A 23,441-nucleotide genomic window follows, 5' to 3' on the forward strand; every position below is an offset into this window, starting at 1 on the left:
ACTTGGTCCAGATGTATTCCCTCTCTCTCATCTTGGACTTCCAATTTCTCCTCTACTCATTTTGTCTTCATTAGCACCACTCTGTCCTCAGCCTCATTCATTCTCACCATTAGACCCTTAACATATAAAGAAATATAAACAGATAAAGAAATGTAAATAAATGGCAAAACAGAAAAAAAACCAAAGTGCAAAAGTAGAAGTCCTTAAATGAGTCCCTGATTGAGTTTGTCATTGAGGAGTCTGATAGTGGAGGGGTAGCAGCTGTTCCTGAACCTGATGGTGCAAGTCTTTTGGCACCTATACCTCTTTCCTGATGGGGGCAGTGTAAACAGTGTGTGCTGGGTGGTGTGGATCCTTGATGATGGCTGCTGCTCTCTGACGGCAGCGTTCCCTGTAGATGTTCTTGATGGTGGGCAGAGATTTAACCTGTGATGCCCTGGGTTGATCCCCCAATGATCACTGGATCATACACTTCTGGTTTTCCCTTCCTGAAGTCAACAATCAGCTCCTTAGTTTTGGTGACATTGAGTGCAAGGCTGTTTTGGTGCACCATTTGGCCAACTTTTTATTCCCCCTCCTGTAGGCTGATTAATTGCCCCTTATATAACCAATTACTGTGGTATTGTCAGCAAATTTGTAGATGGTGTTGTAGTACTGAGCTGCATAGTCATAGGGGTTTGCGAGTAAAGAAGGAGACTAAGATCGCAGCCCCATGGTGCCTCAGTACTGATGGAGATTGTGGAGGAGATGTTTTATTAATCCTCACTGATTCTGGGTCTGGAGGTGAGGAAATCCAGGATTCAATTACACAGTGGGGTGTTGAGTCCCAGGTCTTGGAGTATGCTGATCAGTTTTGAGGGGATGGTTGCGTTGTATGCTGAACTGTAGTTGATGAAAAGCATCTTTGCTGTCCTGGTGTTCCAGCGCTTTGTGTAGAGCCAATGAGTTGGTCTATTTACAAATAGACCTGTTTTTATTAACCACAAAATAAACTTTATTTGCAATAAATTGTGTTCAAGACCAAAAGCTGTTCCAAACTTTACATTCATAGTTTCAATCCTATTGCACAAGATATTTACAAAACTTGTGTAATTTAGTCGCTATAGACCTGTTGCTATGATAGGCATATTTGGAACGGATGCATGTCGCTGCTCAGACAGCTAATTTTCTTCAATACCAGTATTTCAAAACGTGTCATGACTGTTGATTGAGTGGCACTGGTTGATGATCATGTAGGCAGGCTACCACACTCTTTTTGGGCACCGCTACAATTGATGCCCATTTGAAACATGTGGGTACCCCACCTTGCTGGAGTGAGATGGTGAAGATATCCATGAATACATTAGCAAGTGGGTCAGCACAGATTTTTCATACTTGGCTAGGTACTCCGTCCAGACTGGATGCTTTCCTCAGATTTATTCTCCTGAAGACAGCACGCGTGTCACCCTCAAGAACATTAGAGGATCATCATGGGACACGGGAGTGCACGGCAGTGGTTCTTCCTTTTTCATATGGTCGAATCGAGCATAGAAGGGAGTTCATCTGGGTGTTAGTTTTGCCATCTCCTCCTGGGTTTGTTGCAGATTGTCATTAGGACCTTGTCACAGCTGTTGGGTATCCTTTGTTGTTCCCATTTTTGTTCAGAAACGCCATTTCACCCTGGAGATGGCTTTCTGAAGGTCATACCTTCTCCTTCTGTTGTGATCTCCAGAGTTAAATGCCTGTGATTCTGCCTGACATTGTTGGTTCTGCCTTTGCATCACTAATACCACCCTGTTGATTTCATCACGCTTCTCTAACACTATTGGTTCTGGCTCTCTTACATCACTGATTTTTCCACTCTGACTACACTGGGGGAATGTCATTGATTATAGCGATCAATGTCATGTGATGGGTGCTATTTATGATGTCACAATAATTTAGAAGCTGAACCAACCAATGAGAGCAGCTGCTGAATGGTTGCACGGAAAGTATTTTGGTTGAAGCTTTCAAAAACAGTGGCAGATTGTGGGCATTCGCAGGAGGTGACGGTGAGTGAATCCATGTCCTGTTTTAGAAACAAGTGGAGCAGCATCACCAATGGACATGTCCATAGTAGGTTTAGCAATGCGTAATAAATATGAGTTGAGGATCATGTTATGGATACAAAGACCTTTGGGTGAAGAGAAGAGTTGCCAGGATAGTCCCAGAAAAATTTGGTGGGTGGAGTGAGTGGTGGTACTTGCATAAAACTAGGAGACTGCAGAAGCTGGGGAGGTGAATGGGAATAGGGAATGGATTGGTGTGGTTTGAAGGAGATTTAACAAAGACATTTGAAATATCCAGTGCAGGTTTATTGAAAAAAACATTTGTACAATGCAAATGTACCCAAGTTCTTATTTGATGTTTCCAAATAGCTATGGAAAGTTCACTGCTAACTGCAATAGTAAATTCCACAAATACAAGGGAGAAAAAAGACAACAAATATCAAAGGAAAGATGAATACATATTCCCAGTTAAAGTTAGTGAAAGATAAATAGTATTACTTCTTTTGTGTAGAGATATTTTGGTGGTCCTGGGGTATTATAGGGTTAGGGTTAAGGTAGAACAGGGAGATTCAAGAACCTGATAGCTGCTGGATTAAAGACACCTTGAACCTGGAGGTGCCTTAGACTTCGGTATCTTCCACCTGAAGTGAGCAGCAAGAAGAGATTGTGACCAGGGTGAGGGGGTCCTTTATGATGTTGACAACCCTCTTGAGGCAGTGCCTCACATAGGTGCTTTGAATGGACATCTCTGGTCATGAAAGACTTGACTAGGTTTGCTGATATTCTGTGATCCTGGGTTCTTGAGTTTCAAAATCAGGTCATGATAGAACAAGTCACTAAACATTTCACTGTATACCTGCAGACATCTGATAGAGTGTTCAATGACAAGACAAATCTCCTCAGACTTCATCTGAGCTCCTGATACCTTAAACAACACAAGTATGACCCATCTAAAAGTTGACCCCCCCCCCCTCCCCAACAATTTGACCTGAAAAATTGGTTCAAAAAATTTGCTAACTTCAAAGTGTATGGATCAATGAGAAATTGTAAAAACAGGAGCACGAGTAGTCCCTGAGTGCCTGATGTTTTCATTCCATAAAGTTACCAAAGGGATTGCATGAGTGGGACAATACTGTTCGAAGTTTATGATTTGAAAGTTGTCAACTTTGAGACTTTCTAATGTCATTCCAATATTGAAGAAAGGTGGAACAGAAAAATAAGGCCTTTCAGCATAAACATTGTTTTTAGAGAATTCTTCTTAAATCAGTTCTTATGGACAGAGTGAATGAGCACAAGAATGTATACATAACTAATAGAAAAAAAAGGATTAGGCCATTAAGCCCCTCAGGACTGCTGTAACATATTACTCCCTGGAACAGTCTTCTCATTTCAGTCCTAAATGCTTAACCCAGTGGTTCTCAACCTTTTTCTTTCCACTCACATACCACTTTGAGAGGGAGCAGAAGAGATGTACCAGGATATTTCCTGGATTGGAAAACATTTCTTATGAGGCAAGATTTATCAAGCTAGGGTTTGGGCCAGAATGACTTAGGCCACGGAAGTGACCGCCATCCTATGTAAACACTGTTGGGACTAACTGCCCTGGGGCATTGGCAAGTGAACCGGCGTGGACTTGAAGGGCCGACATGGCCTGTTTCCACGCCGTAAACAGTTATATGGTTATATCTTTACCTCCTATGGACGGTGGGAGACCAGGTGAGTTCTCCAGTGTTTCGGAGTTTTCATTACAATCACAGCATCTGCAGACTCTCGTGTTTCACACAGGTGTAGGGTTTTTTTTTACACAGAGTAGTGGGTGCCTGGAATGTATTGCCAGGGGTGGTGGTGGTGGAGGCTCTTACAAAAGGGACATTGAAAAGAATATTTGACAGGCACATGATTGCAGGAAAAATAGAGGGGTTATAGATGTGAGATAGGAAAGGTTTAGTTTGTTCAGTAGCTTTTTGTAGGTAGGCACAACATCGAGGGCTATAATGTTCTAATATCACCCTGGACTCTGTCAGCACCCTTATCTCCACTCATTAACTATTATCACAGAATTCTGTTCCTGCAGGCCATGAGCATGTCCAAGAGGTTCACTGCTTGAAGTTCACAGGAGTTGGTCTGGGTAGTGCCAACCCTCTGTACCACACCTCTGTGCGCATTTTAATTAAAAATCAACATCAATGAATGAAACGTCCACACCTCATCCCATCCTCAAATTTTTCCCTTCCTGCTCGCTTTGGCGAGCCTCAGATCACCGCTGCGAGCGCACACTGCCTATTGGGACAGGTCTTAATGTGCAAAGATCATGTCATGGCTGTGCAGATGTGTAATGGCGCATGTCATGTGAGTGCAATTATGAGAGGATGTGTGTGTATGGAGGTGCATACCGTGTATGTTCAAGGTGTGGACTGGTGCCTACCGTGTGAGTATGTGTAGGTGTGTGTACTGGTGCATACTGTGTGTATGTTGGTCTGTGTATAGGAAAATACCGTGTATGTACAGGTGTGTGTACTGGTGCATACCGTGTAAGTGCAGGCGTGTAAGGCTGAAAACCTTCTGTCGTGCATCTGCCCACGAGTGAACGTTGACGACACAACTTGAGTCCAGTGACTGGCGGGGATTATCCAGTGATGGGTGGAAGGCGAGGGCATTAGCGGATGGTGGTCCCCTTCCTCTGCAAAGTCTTAAAATTCTCAGTCCCACGCTGGCCGCTCCTTCTCCACGGTGAAGAGAGCCGATAGGAATGTTGCTCTTCTTCAAGGACAGTTTGAACACATCCTTGAACCTTTTCCTTTCTCCAAGGACTGAACTCAGAACAAAATGTTCCCGTAAACGTTCGCTGACATTTACAAATGTTTCTATTTTGTAGATCCTAATTTCCGCGTGAATCGCCAGATCTTTGACTCCCTCAATGAAAACTGCAAGGCCCATTCCCCTCCCCGTAAATCGGGGTCCGAGGGCGGCCAGACCCATCGCCCCGCTGGGCCAGCGCAGCAGGCAAGCCGTGCCCACAACTCAGTGCAACGCCGAGCAGGAGAAGATCATGGCTGAGGAGCTATTGAAAGTCATGAACTTTGCAGCGTCGAAGATCCAGGCCTTGTGGCGTGGCTACTGCACCAGAAAGCAGCTGTACATCGAGCAGGGCGCCGCCATTCTCCTCCAAGCCCTCTGGCGGGGTTACCAAGTGAGGCGAAGGCTGCAGGAACCGGTGAGTAGACCGCTACGCATCCACTGCCAATACCTGCTCTGGGACCCGGGCAGCTCGGAGTCACTGAGCGGCCCTAAGCGCGACATCAAGCGGGCGCAGGCAGCGGACAAGCACCCGACGCCGCAGCAGCTACCTGCCAGACGGGATCCCCAAGTAGCCGGCGATTTCCCCAGCCAGACCCCGCTCCCCATCAAGCCGCTGTGCCGCCTGCCCTATCCGATCCGCCAAGCGCCTGCCCACCGGCTGAGCCACAGGCAGCTTAGGAATCAAGCTGCCACCACTCTCCAGGCGCACTGGAAGGGGTACCTGGCACGAAGAGACCTGGCCATCAAAATTGGAGCTGCCATCTACATCCAGTCATTCTTCAGGGCGTACCGGGTCCGAAGAAATCTCAACCCCACCCCCGAACCCCAGCCCGAACCACTGGACGAGGAGTCGGAGATGGTCTCCTTCAACATGTCCTTCACCCCAGGTCACCCGGCCGCTAAGGTTCCCATCCCCGGGAGCCATCAAAGCCACGGCAGCTCATTTTGGATCTGCCCCGACAACGGCCCCAGCCGCGGTTTTCGGACCTCCTCGGTCTCACGTCCCGAATACACGCTGTCGGGCAAAAGCCACACCTTTCAGGCGACCAGAGCGCGGTACGTACCGGCCTGGCCCCCGGGCTCCCGAGAGGAGAACGGTCACCGGCCACCCCCCTCGACCACGCAACGTGCCCAAAACTCCAAGAGGGACGACTTCGTTCCCGATTACTTTACACAAGGGGCAGGTGACAGCCGGTTTGGCGTGGACATGGTCTTCTGCTCAGTCCCGGCCACTCTGCGCTCTGCTCGGGCACTCAAGGAACATGGGATGAACCTGGAGTCAAGGTTCCTTTGCGAGGAGGAGATGAGCCGACCAGAGTGCATGGTAACCAGGCCGAGGTTCGCCTACGGAGAACCGGTGGCCGAGCCCACGACACCGGCTCCAGTTTCTCGGTACTTTCTGCCCTCCAGCCCCTATACTTCGGGAACCCGCAAACTCATCCTCGACAGGGAACCGGTGGACAGCCAGCTCAGATCGGTGCAGGAGACCGACATCTCCTGCCGCAGAGCCCTCGAGGACTTCGACCAGTCCAATCTGGAGGTGCCGGGAGAAGCAGCGGTGGGGCCGCCCGAGGCGTACCCCTCGAAGCGGTTGCGGGAGGAGAGCGCAGCGGCCGGAACCATCCAAGAGGCCTTTAAAGGGCTCCGCACCCACAGGAAGCTGCAGAAACATGACACGGCCGCATCTAAAGACCAGGCCATTATCAGGAGCTCCCCAACCATGAAGGAGAACGAAAAGGAAGGCATTTCCCCTCTGGTCAGCGCCAAGGCGCCGATCCTGGAACCGGGCGCACAAGCTGCACCGGACAACCCCTGCTCCTCTCCCGACGTTGTGACGGGGCCATGGAAGCGGGAGAGGACGGGTAACATCGTTCAGGCTCCACCCGCCGCCGGAGTATACGAACAAGAAGCGCCTGTCCTTGCGCCGCTCTGCAGCGCTGGAGTCCCGGTGCACGGGTCGGCCTCCAGCACCCCTGGCTGCAGGGACGGTCGTTCAAATCACATCGACCACTGGGCTCGACGCTGCCTCCGAACCAGGCGGCAGCAGCAAGAGAGAACCAGAGCCGCCAGCATTATTCAAGCGGCTTGGAGAGGTCACCAAGCACGGCATGAAATCGCCGGCCAGGCGCGGGCTGCGGCGAAGATCCAGGCTTTGTTCCGAGGTGACCAGATCAGGAAGTTATTAGGGAGCATTGGCAAGCACCCGGAGGTGGAGGAGGGTGGCAGCTCCGAGGGGGATCCACAGACGCTGTCGGGGGATAACCCCGAGAATGTCCACCTGCACAGGAGCGTGGCGCGGGATCTCAGAACCGGAGAGGTGGCGAGCCGGAGAGCGCAGCTCAAGGCCGAGGGACCAGCAATTTGGATGAAGCGCAATGCTTGCTACAACCCCCGCAAAGTGACCATACACGTGAAGGCATCGGCGGCAGAGATAGGCACCTTATAAGCACCGTCAAAGCATATCGCCAGCCAGAGATAAACAGGGAGATCTGCACTGTCCTTAGAATAAACAAAAAGATAACAGCCTACAAATACACCGGGTCGGTGGCTGCTTATTGTTGAGAAGGACTAACACCATGGCCTGTTATCCTCCCCGTCTCCTCCAGAGCTGTCCTTACTGCAACCTCGCCACCAATTTAATTTCCACTCATACACCCCCGAGTTTGCTAACTCGGGCAGAGGTTAATTTACAAGGTGCCGGTGTATCTCCTCTCACACTATTACACGTCAAATTAAAACTGGCTAATCACCATCAACTACACACGCGATCCCTGGGGTGGGGGGGGGGGGAACACCACACCTTGAAACGTCACCTCCATTCAAGAACTCCCTTCAATCCCTCAAAACCATCTCTGTCATTTCTCTCCCTGAGAAATCCACATTTTCCCCATTCTCGGAAGAAATAAATTTCACCCAATCTTCCTGCAAAAGTTACACTCAAGTTACCCCAATTTAGAGTTGCCTCTATTGTCCCGCGCTCCTTGCAATTAAAGGTTGACGCCCCACTCCCAAAGTGTTCATCCATTCCGACAATGAAAATTCTTTGCTTGGGTTTGGTGTGGGAGGTGGGATTCCAGTGACGGGAGAGCGAGGAACCTGACTACCTCTGCTGGGACATGAGTTCATAGAATTGCTTAAACCTCCACTGCAGTGGGTCAGAAACAGAATCACACGGATGAAGAAATTCTGAAATAAAACCAGAAGTTGTTGGAAACAATGGGCAGGTCAGGCTGCATAATATTTCAAGTCTGTGACCTTTCACCAGAATTCATTAGACCCCAGAGGACTAGGCTCTGGAACGGGTGCAATCAAATGAGTAATGATGTCCAGAATAACTAGCAGTTCACATTTTATTCCCTCTTATTTCTGATATTTTTGCCCAGAGTTTAATTAGCTCTCAGTGCAAATTCCATCAATCTCATTTACACCACACTTTCCTGCCATCCTTTCTCTCTCACTAGGCTTTTTCAGGTGCATTCTACACTAAGAATGTGCCTGAAGAAGCAGAAGCATCCCTTTAATGCGCAACGCTGGGCACCTGAAGGACACAGCCGCTCAGGATGCAGTTCTGAGCACACTCCGGCTCCTGGCCAGTGACAGCTGTGATCAGCAGCCTGACCCTGAGCTGAGCTGATTACCTCTCTCAGAGGAGGGTTAAGTAGCTCGCCTCAAGAGTGCCACCTGCACATTCAGGTGGCCTCAAAACAGCCACATATTGCCTAAACATGCGGCTTTACACGTGGGGCAATTGGCCACCTGAAAGTGCCTACTATTAACTCCACCCTGGTAACAGGCCCACAAGCCCTTGCTGCCTAATTGCACCCAATTGACATACAACTCCTTGTACATTTTCGGAGGGTGGGAAGAAACCAAACCACCTGGAGGAAACCCACGCAGACATGGGGAGAAAATGCAAACTGCTCACAGACAGTGGCAGATTCGAACAGATTCGGGGTAATAACGTTGCCCTAACCGCTACACTAACTGTGTTGCCCTATTGGGATGTGGGAAGAAACTAGAGAACCCCACAAGAAACCCATGCAGTCACAGGGAGGATGTGCAAACTCCACGAGGACAGCAGCTGGGCCCAGTCGCTGTGGGCCTGCCTTCCCACAGACTCAGATCCTTCTGAAAGATTGTTGAAGTGAAGGGCACGTGGCAGAAGAATCGTGTGAGCAGCTTTGTGAAGTGAGTAAAATTCAGGAGTAAAATGCCCTCTTACACTTCCTGCAATTGTACCACAAGATCCCACCTGGGGGAACCCTTCAGAAGTGACCAGATCTGAACGTTGGTAATTTATGAAAATTACTCTGGTTCTGGGGAACTCAGGTGCCATTCCAGGTATCAGTCTTGCAAACATGTCCTGCATGCCTTTCTATCCTTCCTTCAATAACAAGATCAATATGGATGAGATAATGTCTCATCATACTGAAATAACAAAAATGTAACCCTTCTACTTTTGTACTTGTTTCCTCTTGTAATTAATAGTAACATTCTGTTAGCTTTCCCAATTAATTGATGTCACCCACCTCCCTTTCCCACCATCTTCTTATTGTAGTAAATTAGATACAAACATAATGGTAAACTGCTCCAGAGGAGAATGATTAAGAGAAGTTGTAAGATTTAGAACTAGTTTTACAGACTTTTGCATCAGCAGCGTACTTGCAATAGTGTGGATGACTGGAAAACTGAATCACATTCAGCCCTGAGGAAAAATTGGGGCCCAGTGACTAGGTGCTTGGTTGAGGTATAAGACCAGAGAGACAAGGCAACAAATCTAATGCACCACATGACACTGCAGATATAGGACTCTGAAGCTAAACACAATCTGCTGGAGGAACTCAGCAGATGAAGCAACATCAATGGGGTGGTGGGGGGGGGGGGGGGGTGGTGGGGGAAATGATTGGTTTTGAGCCAAAACTAACAAGACTGGGGATATAAGATAAGCCAGTATACAGAGGACAGGGAATCTCCATGAAGGATTTTGGCTTGAAGTGACAACCCACTGATGATACCTCAAATGCTGAGTTGCCCAGCAGATTGTGTTTAGCTAACACATCAACTGTTCAACTATTTGCATAAGTGCTTGAAGAGAACAATGGGCCTCATTCCTGCAAACAATAGTTTCAAGGATTTAAATTAGATACACAAAAGTCTGCAGACGCTATTGCAATTGTAGTAAAAACACAGAAATGCTGGAGGAACTCAGCCGGTCCCGTAATGTCTATAGGAGTAAAGATATATTCTCAATGTTTCGAGTCTGAATCCTTCCTCAGGGGTTCAGGCCCGGAATATTGGTAATATATCATTAAATTGGGAGCTCTCACTTGCTTTCCTTGAGTTTTGGTTACAGGCTTCAGTGTTTTGACCAAGAGAGAATAAAGGCTCCTTTTTTTTGTACAAACATTCCTTTCAAGAACAAGACACAATTTAAAGATGACTGCCAGGCTTTTAAGGGATGATTTTCAAATGGAAATCTGGAATTTTCTCCCTTGCAAAACCTTTTGAGGGTCAGAGTTTAATTGGAGATTTCAAGTTTGAAATCATTAAGTTTTATTGGATAAGAGGATTGAGGAATGAGGAACAAAGGCAGGGAGATAGAGGGAAGGTACGTATCACCCATTCTTTGATAGAGGGGTGTGCAATTAATTGCCCCTCATTCTCCACTTGGGTCTGACGAGACAGTCTCATTACAAATTTCATTTGTTTCTTAATCTCATCTTCGAGTTATTAACATAGTAATAGCCAGCTATTCTGTTCACCACCGAGGCCCTATGTATCCTGAGTTATTCTGGAGAGCATTTATTGGAGAAACTTTGGAATAGATTTGGGGACTTGAGGAGGACATTTTTACCCTGAGAGTGATGAGTACCTGGAATGAAATGCCAAAGAGAATGGTGCAAGCAGAGTCACTGACAGAATTTAATGTCCAGACGAGCACCTAAATCACTTGGGCCTGGTGCTGGAAGAAGGGATTAATTACAGATGGATCCCAACTGGTCCTAATGTCTGCTGATGGCTCTGTACAGACTTTAAATGGTCTATTACAGGAGCCAATAGTGTTTTTAACAAAAAATCCTATAACCACAGGGTCTGTGCCCAAGATGATGGTATCTGTGCTGGGCAGCATACCGTGAGGGATTACAGACTCTGGGGGAGCAGGGTACCAGAAATGGGAAGAACACCCCACGTTGAGAAGGAAAACAACCCACACAGGCCTTCAGTGGCTGAGACTTGAAGTTGAAGTTATTACACAAGCTGTGACCTGCTGAAGACTTACAGTCAAAGGACCCACACAGGCTACGGGGTGCTGAAGATTGGGTCATGGGAATCGTGTATCGGAACCTGAGTTCAAGAGGGTGCTGAGGGCAAGAAAGACTCCCATAGGGCCTCGGGTGCTGAAGGCTTCTTTATTGTGTTGGAAGGTTGGATAGGAAGCTCAGGTTCCAGAACTGGAGCCTGAAACTGCAGAAGTCCTGGAGGGAGAATCCTTGGACTCTCTTTTGCTTTTCCTTCTCCCATTGTTAAGGGGAGTGGACAATGATCATAGTGACTCTTTGTTTGCCTTATGGCAGTGTGTTAGTACAGATTCTATCACCCATGTGTATATGTACAGGTAGGATGACTGTGATTGGCTGAGAGTGTAGCCACATCTACTGGCAGGTCTTAAAGGATTGCTCTAAGCCAGACCAGGTCATTCCGGACTGGTCGACCTACTTGTAATACGCTCCAGTCTTTTAGTTAATAAAAGCCTCGGTTTGGATCAACAAGTCTTTGGTTCTTTCGGCGCCCTCTACAGGCAGGCAAAAGTTCAAGTATATCATGTACATAACATTTTTCTTTTTTTTTTGTGAGCATCTTTTGAGGGGGAAGGCGTGGAGGGAGAGGACGTGGAGGGGAAGGACGTGGAGGGGGAGGACGTGGAGGGGGAGGACGTGGAGGGGGAGGACGTGGGGGGGAGGACGTGGAGGGGAAGGACGTGGAGGGGGAGGACGTGGAGGGGGAGGACGTGGACCTGTCCTCGGGCCTGCGCAAAGGAGCTTTTAGGTGGAGTGCAGTGCGCGCAGTACTGGCCCCACCCTTTACACCCATGGTTCGTGTGCCGTGGCCAAGCAAGCTGGGACGTGGCAGCGAGGTCCGGGCGAAGGGTAGATAACATTTTTAATGTATTATTATTTGACAATAAAAGGAACCTTTGACCTTTGGTGAGTATGGATAGTCTGTTTCCATGTTGCATGACTGACAGCAGAATAGGGTTAGAGACTGATTAGCCTCCTAAATATCCTGTGTATGTAATCACAGACATAGAGGGTTAACACATCATCAGAGAATGGGCAGTGTGTTCAGTTTTAACTTATATCTGGAAGTCATACAAGACTGATTAATAGTCTGTGATGTTCTCTGAGAATGTAAAGAAATAAAAGGAAATAAATTGTTTATGAATTAATCAAAGGAGTGAATTTCCAGGTTTGATTGATGAGATGATTTGGAATCAAGAATTAATTTGAGAATCTATTTATGGCAATTAAGAATGTGAAATAAACAAAACTAAATTAGAATGAGACTGGGGATGAGGTAAGGGACCACACTTACTGTCACATTCTCTCAGCTTCTCTGACTAGTCAAGTTCAAAGTTTATTGCCAGAATATATACATGACATCACATACCACCCTGAGATTCCTTTCCCTTCGGGCCAGGCAGTATTTCTTATCGGTAGTTGTAAACTGTACTCCAGAAAAAAGATACATCTACAAATGAGAGAAATGTTAACAAAGAAAGAAATGTAAACAGATTGTCTGTGCAATGCAGAAAAATATAAATATTCAGTAATAAATGATGAGAAAAGTAAGTCTTTAAATGAGACTCTGAGTCAGCACAACTTCCACTTCACATTTGTAGAAGTTTTCCAGGGTTTCTGGTGTCATACTGAACCTCCACAACTCCTGAGGAAGTAGAGGCACTGACGTGCTTTCTTCACAATGACATTAGTTTGTTGGGACCAGGAAAGGTCATCCGAGATAGTGACTCCTTGGAATTTAAATTTGTTCATCCTCTCCACCTCTGATCCCCAACGATCACTGGATCGTACACCTCTGGTGTTCCCTTTCCAAGGTCTACATCAGCTCATTAGTTTTTGGGGACATTGAATGGGAGGTTGTTAGTGCAGCATTCAGCCAAGTTTTAAATTTCCCCCTGTATTCTGACTCCATCCCCTTTTTTATACAGCCCACTACTGGGGCATTGTTGACAAATTTATAAATGGTGTTGTTGTTCATACTAAAACATGCAGTCATAGGTGTAAAGCAAGTAGAGCTGGGGTCTTAGAACAGAGCCCTGTGGTTCTCCAATGCTGATGAAGATGTTCTTGCCAATCTGCACTGATTGGAGTCTGGAGGTGAGGAAGTCCAGGATCCAATGGTGGTGGTGGGGGTAGGGGTAGGGTTGGGACCCAGGTGTTGAAGTTTGCTGATTAGTTGAGGGGATGATGGTGTTGAATGCCAAACTGTAGTCAATAAAGAGCATCTGGTAGTAAGTCCCTAGAAATCATACACTTAGAACATAAAATATTTGGCTTGCTTTCCTAAGAAAGGCCTAATCACTTGAAAGCAATGAGATTGTAACAATGAATCTGACTGTTGTGAGATAAGTATAAAACTAGTCCTCTTATCTCCAATGGCATCCAGGCATATGGCAGAATAGCTGTCCGTTACTATGGTAATGAGATAACGCAAGAGCTAGATTACGACACAGAAATTCCAAAGTGATGAGGCTTGCTCATCATTCTGAAGTGGAGAATTGTCGAGACCACTTCAAATTGCAATTACACCCTCCTCTGCTCCTGATTGGTTCAGTAGCAATAACTAGGTTGAAAATGGGAGTAATAGAGTGGTAACTAATAGTCCAGTTGCACTGGTCATGGCTGACCCAACTGGAGCAGACCTGGAATGAACAACTGATGTGGTACCATATCACTGGAGGAGACTGAAAGGAACAGGAGGGAGACAGATGCTGGAAACTTGGATTTTTTTTGTTTAGAGATACATCATAGACCCTTTTATCCCTCAAGCCTATGCCTCCCAAAATATACCCAATCAACCTACAAACCCATACGCTTTTGGAGGGGAGGAGAAAACTGGAGCACCTAGAGGAAACCCACATAGGTCATGGGGAAAACAAACAAACGATGCAGGCAGCACCATTCTCGAACCTAGTTCACTGATGCCATAATAGCATTGTGTAAACCGTGCAGCCCACTGCTCTCTTCAATTTATCTATTCACTAATCACAAGAACCTGGGATTACAAGGAGACCCCAGGACAACACTAGCAAGGAGAGACCTTGAGTCTGGAACTCATGAGAACAAAAGATTGACCATGAATGATCACCTTGTGTCTTGATAGTTGAATGATGCTCAAGATATGAGAGCTTGTAATGGTCATAGAGAGATACAGCACAGAAACAGGCTAATTTTATCATAGAGTCTGTGCCAACCATCAACCACCGGATGGTATTAGCATCAACTTCGGTTTCTGCTAGCCATCAGTACTGCAGCACCTCAGGCCTTGGTCTTCGACCCTGCACTACTCACTTTACATCTATGACTGTGCAGAATGGTATGACAATAACACCATCTACAAATTTGCCGATGACACCACGGTAGTGGGTTGTATAAAGAAAGGTGATGAATCAGGATACGGGTGGGGGGGGGGGGTAGATTTAAAACTTGGCTGAATGGTGCACCATTCAGCCTTGCCCTCAATCTCACCAAATCCAAGGGGACTTCCGAGGGACTATTGACTTCAGGAAGGGAAAGCCAGAGCTCTACAATCCAGCGATCATTGGGGTTCAGAGGTGGAGAGGGTAAGCAAATTTTAGTTCTTGGGAGTCACTACCTCAGAGGATCCTGGACTCAACACACTAATGGCATCATTAAAAAAACCGCGACAGCACCTCTACTACCTAAGGAGTTTGCGGATATTTTGAAATCGTGACAAATTTCTACAGATGTGTGGTATAAAGTGTACTGAGTGGCTGCTTCACAGTCTGGTATGGGGATACCAATACCCCTGAGCATAAAGACCTGCAAAAGGTAATGGACACAGCCCGGAACATCATAGTCAAAACCCTCCCCACTGTTGAGAACATCTACAGGGAAAGCTGCCATCAGAGAGCAGCAGCCATCATCAAGGATCAACACCACCCAGCACACGCTCTGTTCTTGCTGCTACCATCAGCAAAGAGGTATAGGTGCCACAAGACTCAAACCACCAGGTTGAAGAACAGCTGCTACCCCTTCACCATCAGACTCCTCAATGACAAATTCAATCAGGGACTTGTTTAAGGACTCTTGTGCACTTTATTGATTTTTAAAAATTCTCTCTTTATTGCACAGTCAGTTTGTTTACATTTGATATTTGTTTACAGTTCTCTATTTACATGTATATAAAGTATATACTGTGTACACTACCAATAAGTGGTAATTCTGCCTTGACTGCAGAAAAAAGAATCTCGGGGTTGTATGTGATGTCACATATGTACCCTGACAATAAATCTGAAATCTTAATCTAGCCTATTCTCAGTTCTCCCTCCATTCCCATTCCCTTTGTCTTCTTTCTTCTAGCTCTCCACACCTTTCCCTCTCCATTCACAAAGCTATCCCCTCCTCCCCCTGCTTGCTGGTGTGCTTTCCCTTCCCTTATTCACCTTATTAATAAGGTGTGCTTATTCGGACACCTGCCTACATTTTGCTCATCCCTTGATGAAGGGCTCAAGCCTGAAATGTTGGTTATGTATCTTTATCTTTGCGATATGAAGCCCACTGTTTCTACAGCATTGTGTTCTATGAATCCTAATCTCTTTTTTTCTCCACATATTCTCTTTGTAATAGTCTTTATAATTAACAGTTTCAATAAAGCTAAGTATATCATTTTGCCAGTTGTCACAAATACAGGTGCAAATTTGGTGGAGAAAAATTACGAGGAACAAAATCTTGTAAAAATGGAATAACAGTCGGGGTCACCCAAGATTTACTCACAAAAAATAACATTCAAATATTCTCCAAAGAGCCAGGTCACAAAAAGAATAAGAAATATATTTTTAATGTAGCAAATATTTGATAAAAACATTCTGACACACAATCTAGTCTGTTTACTTGGGAAGGATGGGTGAGCTTTGAACTTAATACCTGTAAAATTTATCTGATGGCTTGTTAATGACAGTGTCAGTGTCAATAAAGAGCGCTTCATTTAGACTCAATGACAGGAGAAAGCTTAATGTCATTTTAGTATGAGGCCATTGCCTAGTGATCTCCATTTGTTAAGACCTAATGGACAGACATGGTGCAACAACATGGGGAAAATATAGTAGATAAAAAAGTCTAGCTGGTTCATATCCCAGGTCTCAGTCTGTGCCAACAGTGCAATAATATGGATTTATTTAAATTAAGGACTAGTTTTCTAGCTGACCTTGGGTAAAGCAATGGTTGTAATGACACACTTCATGGTCTTTGTGTTCTCATCGTATGTCACAATCTGTCACCTTGTGATGTCAGCTTGACATGTGCTGATAGTAGCCAGCAAAGCGCAAGTTATTTTGTGAGAGGAGGACAGGAATACAAGGTATTCAATGATCTTCTCTAGATCCGTTTCTGTCACAACTTTTCTCAACAAGCTGCAACCCCACTGAAAGACTCCTGAACTTGGACAGTTGACTTCAGAAAGCACCCAAAGAGGAGATGTCTTGTATCAAGAGACAGCCATCAAACCCCAACCTTATGCAGCTCCAGGCTTAGACAACTCAGTCGTATTTGCTATCATAGTCCTTGCTTGTTTGAACCAAGTGGTTTGGAACGGGCTGTTCACTGCCCTCTTCCCCCTGCCCTTCAAACCCTTCATTGGAACATAGAAGATGTAGACTCACCAATTTCAGGTTGGTGAAAATTAGTGGATAGCAGTGTCTTAACTTTTTCTAGATAACTAAGACTCCACCAAAAACATCAATGGTGCAATGCTTTGCCTTGAACATGAGATTAGGATTCTCCACCCCATCAATTACTGATTAACTGTTCTCTCTTCTTGGTTTCCAGGAAAGTTATGGGGAGATCTGCAGCTCAGTTCATATAAAACAATGGTGAAAACTGGAATGTTAATAATGATTGACTTAGATGCTGAATACAGTACTTAAGAATTATACAAATTTCTCTTTATTGGAAAAAAAAACTTCATAAAGCAAGATGGAAGAAGAGTATTCTGCAGAAATATATCTCAACATAATAAATGATAAAAGGAATGATCAAAAAAGAGAACAAAATTCAAAGAAAAACAGAAATGAAGAAAGGCAACGAAGCAAACATAAACAGAACAGGAAAGCAGAAAGAAGAGAGAGTACGGAAAAAGAAGAGAATATTCAGAGACAAGGAACAGGAGAGGATGTTGGAATAGTCAAAGGGGAAGAGGAATCAAAGAGGAATGACAATGAAGGTATTTATTTTCCAAAATGTTGATCAGAAATATAAAATATAAAAGTAGAAATCATGTGAGGTCAGGAGGTTAGGATACTGGGATCAAATAAAGTAATTTAACTCCAGAAAAATTTGATAGTTGGCAATAAATTAAAGGCAGGATTCTAAATTATGAGTTTGCAAGCTTTTTATATTAAATAACTGGTGTAAGTTCCTGCCTGGAATTTATTTGAGAAGTTTGTAGCCTTTACTTGTGGATTAACTGTTAGCCGGGAATTGTGATAAAGGATGGAATCTGAACAGAGGATTCAATGCAAGTTTAATTTTCAATAAGGGATATCCAGGGTTGTATTGCAGATCTGAATGTTATTGAGACTCCCTGGGCTTTTACAGACCAGAGTTCATATTTATAAAATAAATTTCTTAGTGAGTTCGAATATGGAATCTAATCTAAGATAGAAAAGCAACAACAAAAAAAATCCAGATGCTGCAAAATCTGGAAATACTCAATAGGTCAGGCAGCAGTGGAGAGAGAAAGAGAGTTAATGTTTCAGCTTGATCACCTGTTGTCAGTTCTATCCATAAATTTTTGGATATTTTCAACGTTTTAAAATTTCTGAATAACAAAATGAGTTTGAAGCTTCAATTTAACAAGGTGTATTGGTACCCTTGCATATTGACTGGGTATGGATTACTGACTGGAATATCATGAGGGAGAGAAAGAATAGGTATAGAGGAATAAGCAGTTTGGCATTTAATATCAAGTGAGATGAGTGTTTTCTTTCATTTTATGGGGTTGCTGCCAATGCCAATCTATAATTCCAGCCTTAGGTGCAGGATAAAATTGGGGAATGAGACAATCAAGATCATCAAAACACCCTCCTTGATTCCACATGATTCCATCTGCCCATAACCCTCTCTCCACCTGCTTCCATCTGCCAGCTCCTGCCCCTTGCCTTCTCCAATCTGTTGCACCATGGCAATTTTTCCTCTTCCCTTTCTGACCAGATACAGGGTCTCAACCACATCAGAAACATGGTCCATTTGCTTCTTTGCTGATTGTTTTCCTATTGCAGGAATTTTGTATTTCTATTCTTTGCAACAGTTCATCTAGTTTATGCAAGATTAAATGTACTTTGAACATTATTTTTTCCCCCCGCTAATAACAGCGCTGTGTATCTGTAGGCCTTGCTCTGATGACCACCTTCAACCTCCATGTAGTGCTGCAGGCACCCAGCGCTGATCACTAGGGTGGCTTTTCTCCCTCTCAACTGAGGATGGGTGGCCGCAACATTCAACCCAATCCAGAAATGGGAATAGGCGTCACCAACCTAGACACTGCCCCTCAACAGCAAGGTGGGCTGGCTTCCCCAGACCCCTACAAGAAATACATCAAGACAATGGTTACCTAAACAAAAATATCTTTAATTTTCGTCAAACCTAATATTTAACTTAATGCTCTTAACTTAACCCCCTTCTAATACCATGCACCCGTGTGTGTGTTCAGGAAAGTTCTTCATTTCACTGTCCAATTTCACTGGGATCAGGCAATTTTTCATACTGTGCACAGAACTTAGCATTTGTAATTTTCACCAGGCTCTGGTGCTTTAACTTAAATTGTTATCACTCAGGAAGGTTCTTATTGATTTCAGAGAGAGATTCGTTGTTCGTTGGGGACACACACAAGGCTTTTTCAGATGCATTCTCCGCAGAAGCGTCCTTTTAAATTGCAGTGCTGGTGGCAGCGTTGAAAGCGCAGCGCTGGCCATTTGAAAGGACAGCTGCGCCGGGATGCGTGTCTGAGTACATTCCAGTTCCTGTCCCTTGGGCTGTCAATTCAGGATGTCTGGGACAGCCAGCATGGGCTATCAGCGTCCCCACACTGATCCCGCTGCCCCACTCACATGGCTGCAGCACCGGCGGGTGAGTGCGGGGGCTGGAGCGGCCGTCGGGGGAGGAAGCTGGAGGACCAACGGGTGAGTACGGGGGCTGGAACGGCCAGCGGGGGAGAAGGAGGCGCTCGAGTCGGGTACCGGCATTGTTTCGGCCATCCCCCTTCTTCCCTGCCGGCCGCTCCAGCCCCCTTCTCCCTACTCCCGAAATCAGTCACGACAGTATGGGGACTAATTTCGGGAGTGGGGAGAGAGCGGGGCAGTGGGATCAGTGTGAGGACGTCCCCGCGCTTACAGCCCACGCCGACCGCCCGTCCGGTTTTAGGCGGCTGCATTCAGATGGCTGGGGAGGCCACTGTGCTGCGGGGATTCTCCCTCTCAGAGGGAGGTTACCAAACTCGCCTTGCAGGCGCCTCCTGCACATTCACGTGGTCTTCCCACAGCCGTATTTTGCCAAAATACAAGGGGGCCAATTGGGCACCTGAAAATGTCTACAAACTGATCTCCTTCAATCAGCCACTTCAGTGTCTTGCCGAAGAAACTTGACCCCTTAGGGGTTTTCCAAAAGATAACCTCTTCCTCCAGGTGACCACTTCTTTTTCCCCTATTTCTGGAGAAACACATCTTTTTGAAATTGACTACAAGGGTTTAGAGCCATATGCTGAACTCAAAACCCGTCTTCAATTGCTGGAACTGCTGCAGTAAACTGACTCCCACCCCCCTCACACTTTTTTTCTCTCTGCAAAATCGCAGCTCTCAGTCAACAATTTAAAATTCCCTGCATCACTTAAAAAATAGCACAAGATTTTCAATGCACTGCGTAAACATGGTGATCCATTAACACCTACTTGTAAAACTGTCACGAGTACTCTTCCATTGTCTCATCAAAGCCAATTGGGGACTTGAAGTCTCCACCTAGGCATAAGCTCTTACATTTGAAATGAGATGTCTGTGACATAAACAAAAATCTCCTTTTTTAAAGAATAAAAAAATAATTTTATTAATAATAATTTTATTAACCCGTTACTGACAATAAATCTGAAAAATCTATTCTGTGAGAGGTAGGGAAGAATTCAACAGCATATTGATGGGATGCTTTTGTGTGTGTTCTCAGGAGAAGTTGTGAACCATGTTAATTCGGTGAACGTCGTTCAAACGCCACCGAGCTCCCAGGAGAATTGGATTATTAAGAAAGAGAAAACCGGGAAATCCATTAAATTTGCAGTGGCCCATAACAGATGGGACTCACTCGACCCAGGGTCGAAGGTGAGGTCGCGGAATGACCAGCATGACACGGATCACGGCCAGTTCAGGGGCAAGAGAGACAGCAGGGGTGGTGGGGAGAAGATCCTCGACCGGTCAGAGAAGGTGGTCCTTGCAGACACGCACCCAAAGTTGAAAAAGGGAGGGTCGGAAAAGCACCGAAATGCCTCCGAGGAGTGGACAAACTGGGTGGATCCTTACATCAGCCTCTCGTCACACCCCCCGAGGTACAGTCCGGAGAAAGAAGAGGTCACTGAACATCACCAATACTGCGCCTCGCCGGAATCCTTCACGGAACGGAACAGTAGAATCGCCCACATCATGCGGTCGAATCTCAGCGACCCAGAGCTGAAAGTAAATCAGCGCAGAGTAGAGAAACCACAGTGGGCCGAAGCCCCCGTGACGCGCTCCGAGAGGCAGAGGTTCCCCGACGTCCACCTTGACATGCCGGAGTTGGCTCCTCATCCCTCCTTGGAGAGCGAGAGCCTCGGCCCCACCCTACAGACGGCCACCTGGCCATCGGCTGGGCACACCGGGAGGAAATCGAGATCGAGAGAAGACATTGGGGATGGCCATAGCGCGCCCGCGTTCCCCGCCGAGAACCTGAACACCACGTCCGAGACTCCCAGAGGGACGGCAAAGGAGGTGGGCTCCAACCGGGGGTCCAGGGAAGACCAATGTTCCAGCGGTCGTCGGGGGGAGAGAGATCACAAGTGGGGAGGAGAGGAGATTCTCGGCAGGCGGGAGAAGGGTGCGGACCAAGAGTCCAGGGAAGGAAGGTCGGAAGAACGCCTAGCTGAGAGTTGGGGAGATCTCTATACCAACCCTTCTTCGCGCCTGCCGAAACACAGTGACCTGGTCGGCCCGGAATGCGGGGAGCAGATGAGGTGCGTCCCGGAGAAAGACTCGGACCCCAGCGGCAAACCCACCGAACCCAAGCTGAACACTTCGCCGAAGTCGGGGGGCACCGCAAGTCGCGAGGTCAGGAGGAAGCATCTCAAGAACAGGGGACTGTCAGCCGCCCAAGAACGGAGTGACATCCAGCCGGAGGCCCCGCAGAGAATGGACGCCGAGCTCACCATATCCAGGACACATGGCACGACCGTGGCCGCGGAGCAGGGACCCCACGCTCTCGGCGACGCCCTTCTCCCTCCCGAGTCTCTTGCGAGAAAACCACGAAAAGGCTCGAGGCATAAAAACACCGTGGTCGCCGGCGCTCCAGGGTCTTGGGGCGGTGGAGAAACGGGGAGCGCTGCGGTGCAGGGGAGCGACGGATACGGTGAGGGGAACATCAGAGCAGAAGGACCGAGTGGCGCGGAGAATTGGGAGCAGAAGTTCTCCCCGGTGATCCAATCTCAAGCAAAACACCGAGACCGGTGTCCCGAGAACGCGGAAAAGGAGAATAATCACCGAAGCAGGCGACCCAGATTCAGTCATAACGGCGAGAACCCCAGTGTCAGCCCTTATTCTCATGTCTTTACAGTCACCACCAAGTCCAACGGAACTGAAGTCATCAGCTCTCTGCAGGAACAACGGCTGGATTTTTCGGAAACTGCCCTATCAAGGCAGCCGGTGTCCGCCTACGGATCCCCAAACCAACTGAGTTTGAGTTCAGCGGCTCCAATCAAAGACAGCCAACAGGACATCTCCGATGGCCCAGACTCTGATGGCATCGCTTTAACATGCAAGGCACCCGACCCCGACGATCATGCGGAACCGAGCGACGCCGACAACTCGCGGCAAAGGTCCCGCAGACAAAGCCAGAGAGACCTTCACTGTGATCCCGAGGATGATGGAGAACGAGAGGTGGACGCCAACCCGACCTCTGCCCACTCCAGTTCATCGAGGCGCCAGGGGGCGACGACGCCTTCGCAGGGAATGGTGGCCTTGTCAGACGTCCTGAGACCAGTCGTCTTGGCATCTTGGACCCGCGGTGCTGCGGTGGTCTCCAGCGGGATTTCGGCCACCTCAGGCAACTTTGCGCACCAACCTCGGAAGAGGATATGGCGAACTCGGAAACGCTACCAAGAGGAAGCCAGGGCCGCTGTAAGGATTCAGGCTGCCTGGAAAGGACATCAAACTCGGGCACAGTTCCAGAAGCAGAAAGAAGCTGCGGTCATCATCCAAGCCGCATACCGTGGCTACCGGATCAGAAAGATTTTCACAGATTTTAGCTGGGCGATTGAGAACGAAATGCAAGTCATGAGGAGGCTCGGCTGGGGGTATTCGGTGATCTTCTTGCAAGAAAGAACGCATGGAGATGAGAGCCAAGCAGATTCAGAAGAGGACAGGCTTGAGTCATCGGACAGAATGATAACGGGCAGCCGGACAGTCACCGAGTAAGCGATGCCAACGACGAAGACTTTACCACCTACGTGCATTCGCCAAACCCTTTGCTGCAACATGGAAGTTGCAACTGGGACGGATTTAGAGTGAACCTCCCTTAGACTTTATTCCCTGCCAAAGGTAGCAATGCAAGTTTACATTAAGAACAACATTTGGAATAAACAAGCACCGTAAATAACCAAAGTTTTGTTGTTGAGACAACTGGACCCTCGGGGAGATGGTGCGACACCGGACAATGAAAATAGTCGGGATTGAGTTAAAAAGGAAATACTGGGGGAAATATTCTAAAAGAGAGGGCGAGAATTGGATAATGGCATAATGAGATCGTCGAAGGAACGGTGTGAAAGGAAGGAAGCGAGATGAGGAATTAAGGAGGGTTTGGAGGCTGAGAGAGGGGGCGATGGAGAATTGAAATGGGGATGGGGTTGATGGGGAAAACGGAATTGGGACTGAGGGATGGGTGATGGAGTGAAAGCTGGAGTCAATAACATTAAGGTAGGAATGAGAAGTGAGGGTGGGCAATGGAGACTGAGATGGGAAACGGAATCAGAATTGATTGTCAGGAACTGAAATTCGATGTTTTATTTCAGGTGCGAATGTTGCTATAAATTACATTTTCAAAAATTATAGGGCAAAAAGAAGAGAAAGCGAGG

General features: G+C 46.8%; 2 protein-coding genes across 6 annotated transcripts; both read left to right on the plus strand.

Annotated features, from left to right (window-relative positions):
* The first annotated feature begins 1,924 nt into the window (after window positions 1–1,924).
* LOC138758611 (uncharacterized) lies at window positions 1,925–7,358 on the plus strand. Of its 3 annotated transcripts, none has more exons than XM_069927818.1 (2): window positions 1,925–2,030; window positions 4,903–7,358. In XM_069927818.1, the coding sequence occupies exon 2, from the start codon at window positions 4,945–4,947 to the stop codon at window positions 7,270–7,272; it is 2,328 nt and encodes a 775-aa protein (XP_069783919.1). In that variant the 5' UTR covers window positions 1,925–2,030; window positions 4,903–4,944; the 3' UTR covers window positions 7,273–7,358. The 3 variants fall into 3 exon arrangements, with proteins under 3 accessions (XP_069783919.1, XP_069783920.1, XP_069783921.1); XM_069927819.1 differs by lacking the exon at window positions 1,925–2,030 and adding an exon at window positions 2,074–2,094; XM_069927820.1 differs by lacking the exon at window positions 1,925–2,030 and adding an exon at window positions 4,436–4,455.
* On the plus strand, window positions 5,217–22,971 carry LOC138758610 (zinc finger CCCH domain-containing protein 13-like). Of its 3 annotated transcripts, none has more exons than XM_069927817.1 (3): window positions 5,217–5,241; window positions 16,913–17,306; window positions 20,294–22,971. In XM_069927817.1, exons 2-3 carry the CDS (start codon window positions 17,060–17,062, stop codon window positions 22,783–22,785), a joined length of 2,739 nt encoding a protein of 912 aa, XP_069783918.1. In that variant the 5' UTR covers window positions 5,217–5,241; window positions 16,913–17,059; the 3' UTR covers window positions 22,786–22,971. The 3 variants fall into 3 exon arrangements, with proteins under 3 accessions (XP_069783918.1, XP_069783916.1, XP_069783917.1); XM_069927815.1 differs by lacking the exon at window positions 5,217–5,241 and adding an exon at window positions 16,389–16,755; XM_069927816.1 differs by lacking the exon at window positions 5,217–5,241 and adding an exon at window positions 16,421–16,445.
* The last annotated feature ends 470 nt before the right edge of the window (window positions 22,972–23,441 follow it).

The sequence above is a fragment of the Narcine bancroftii genome, chromosome 3 (assembly GCF_036971445.1).
Source record: "Narcine bancroftii isolate sNarBan1 chromosome 3, sNarBan1.hap1, whole genome shotgun sequence".
Classification (NCBI taxonomy): domain Eukaryota; kingdom Metazoa; phylum Chordata; class Chondrichthyes; order Torpediniformes; family Narcinidae; genus Narcine; species Narcine bancroftii.

Bases quoted from the DNA above. Each gene is read 5' to 3' on its own strand.
- LOC138758611 (XM_069927818.1), top strand. From the start codon at position 4,945: ATGAAAACTGCAAGGCCCATTCCCCTCCCCGTAAATCGGGGTCCGAGG.
- LOC138758610 (XM_069927817.1), top strand. From the start codon at position 17,060: ATGGAAGAAGAGTATTCTGCAGAAATATATCTCAACATAATAAATGAT. The intron at 17,307-20,293 runs GTATTTATTTTC...GTGTGTTCTCAG, and splicing joins AAAGAGGAATGACAATGAAG to GAGAAGTTGTGAACCATGTT.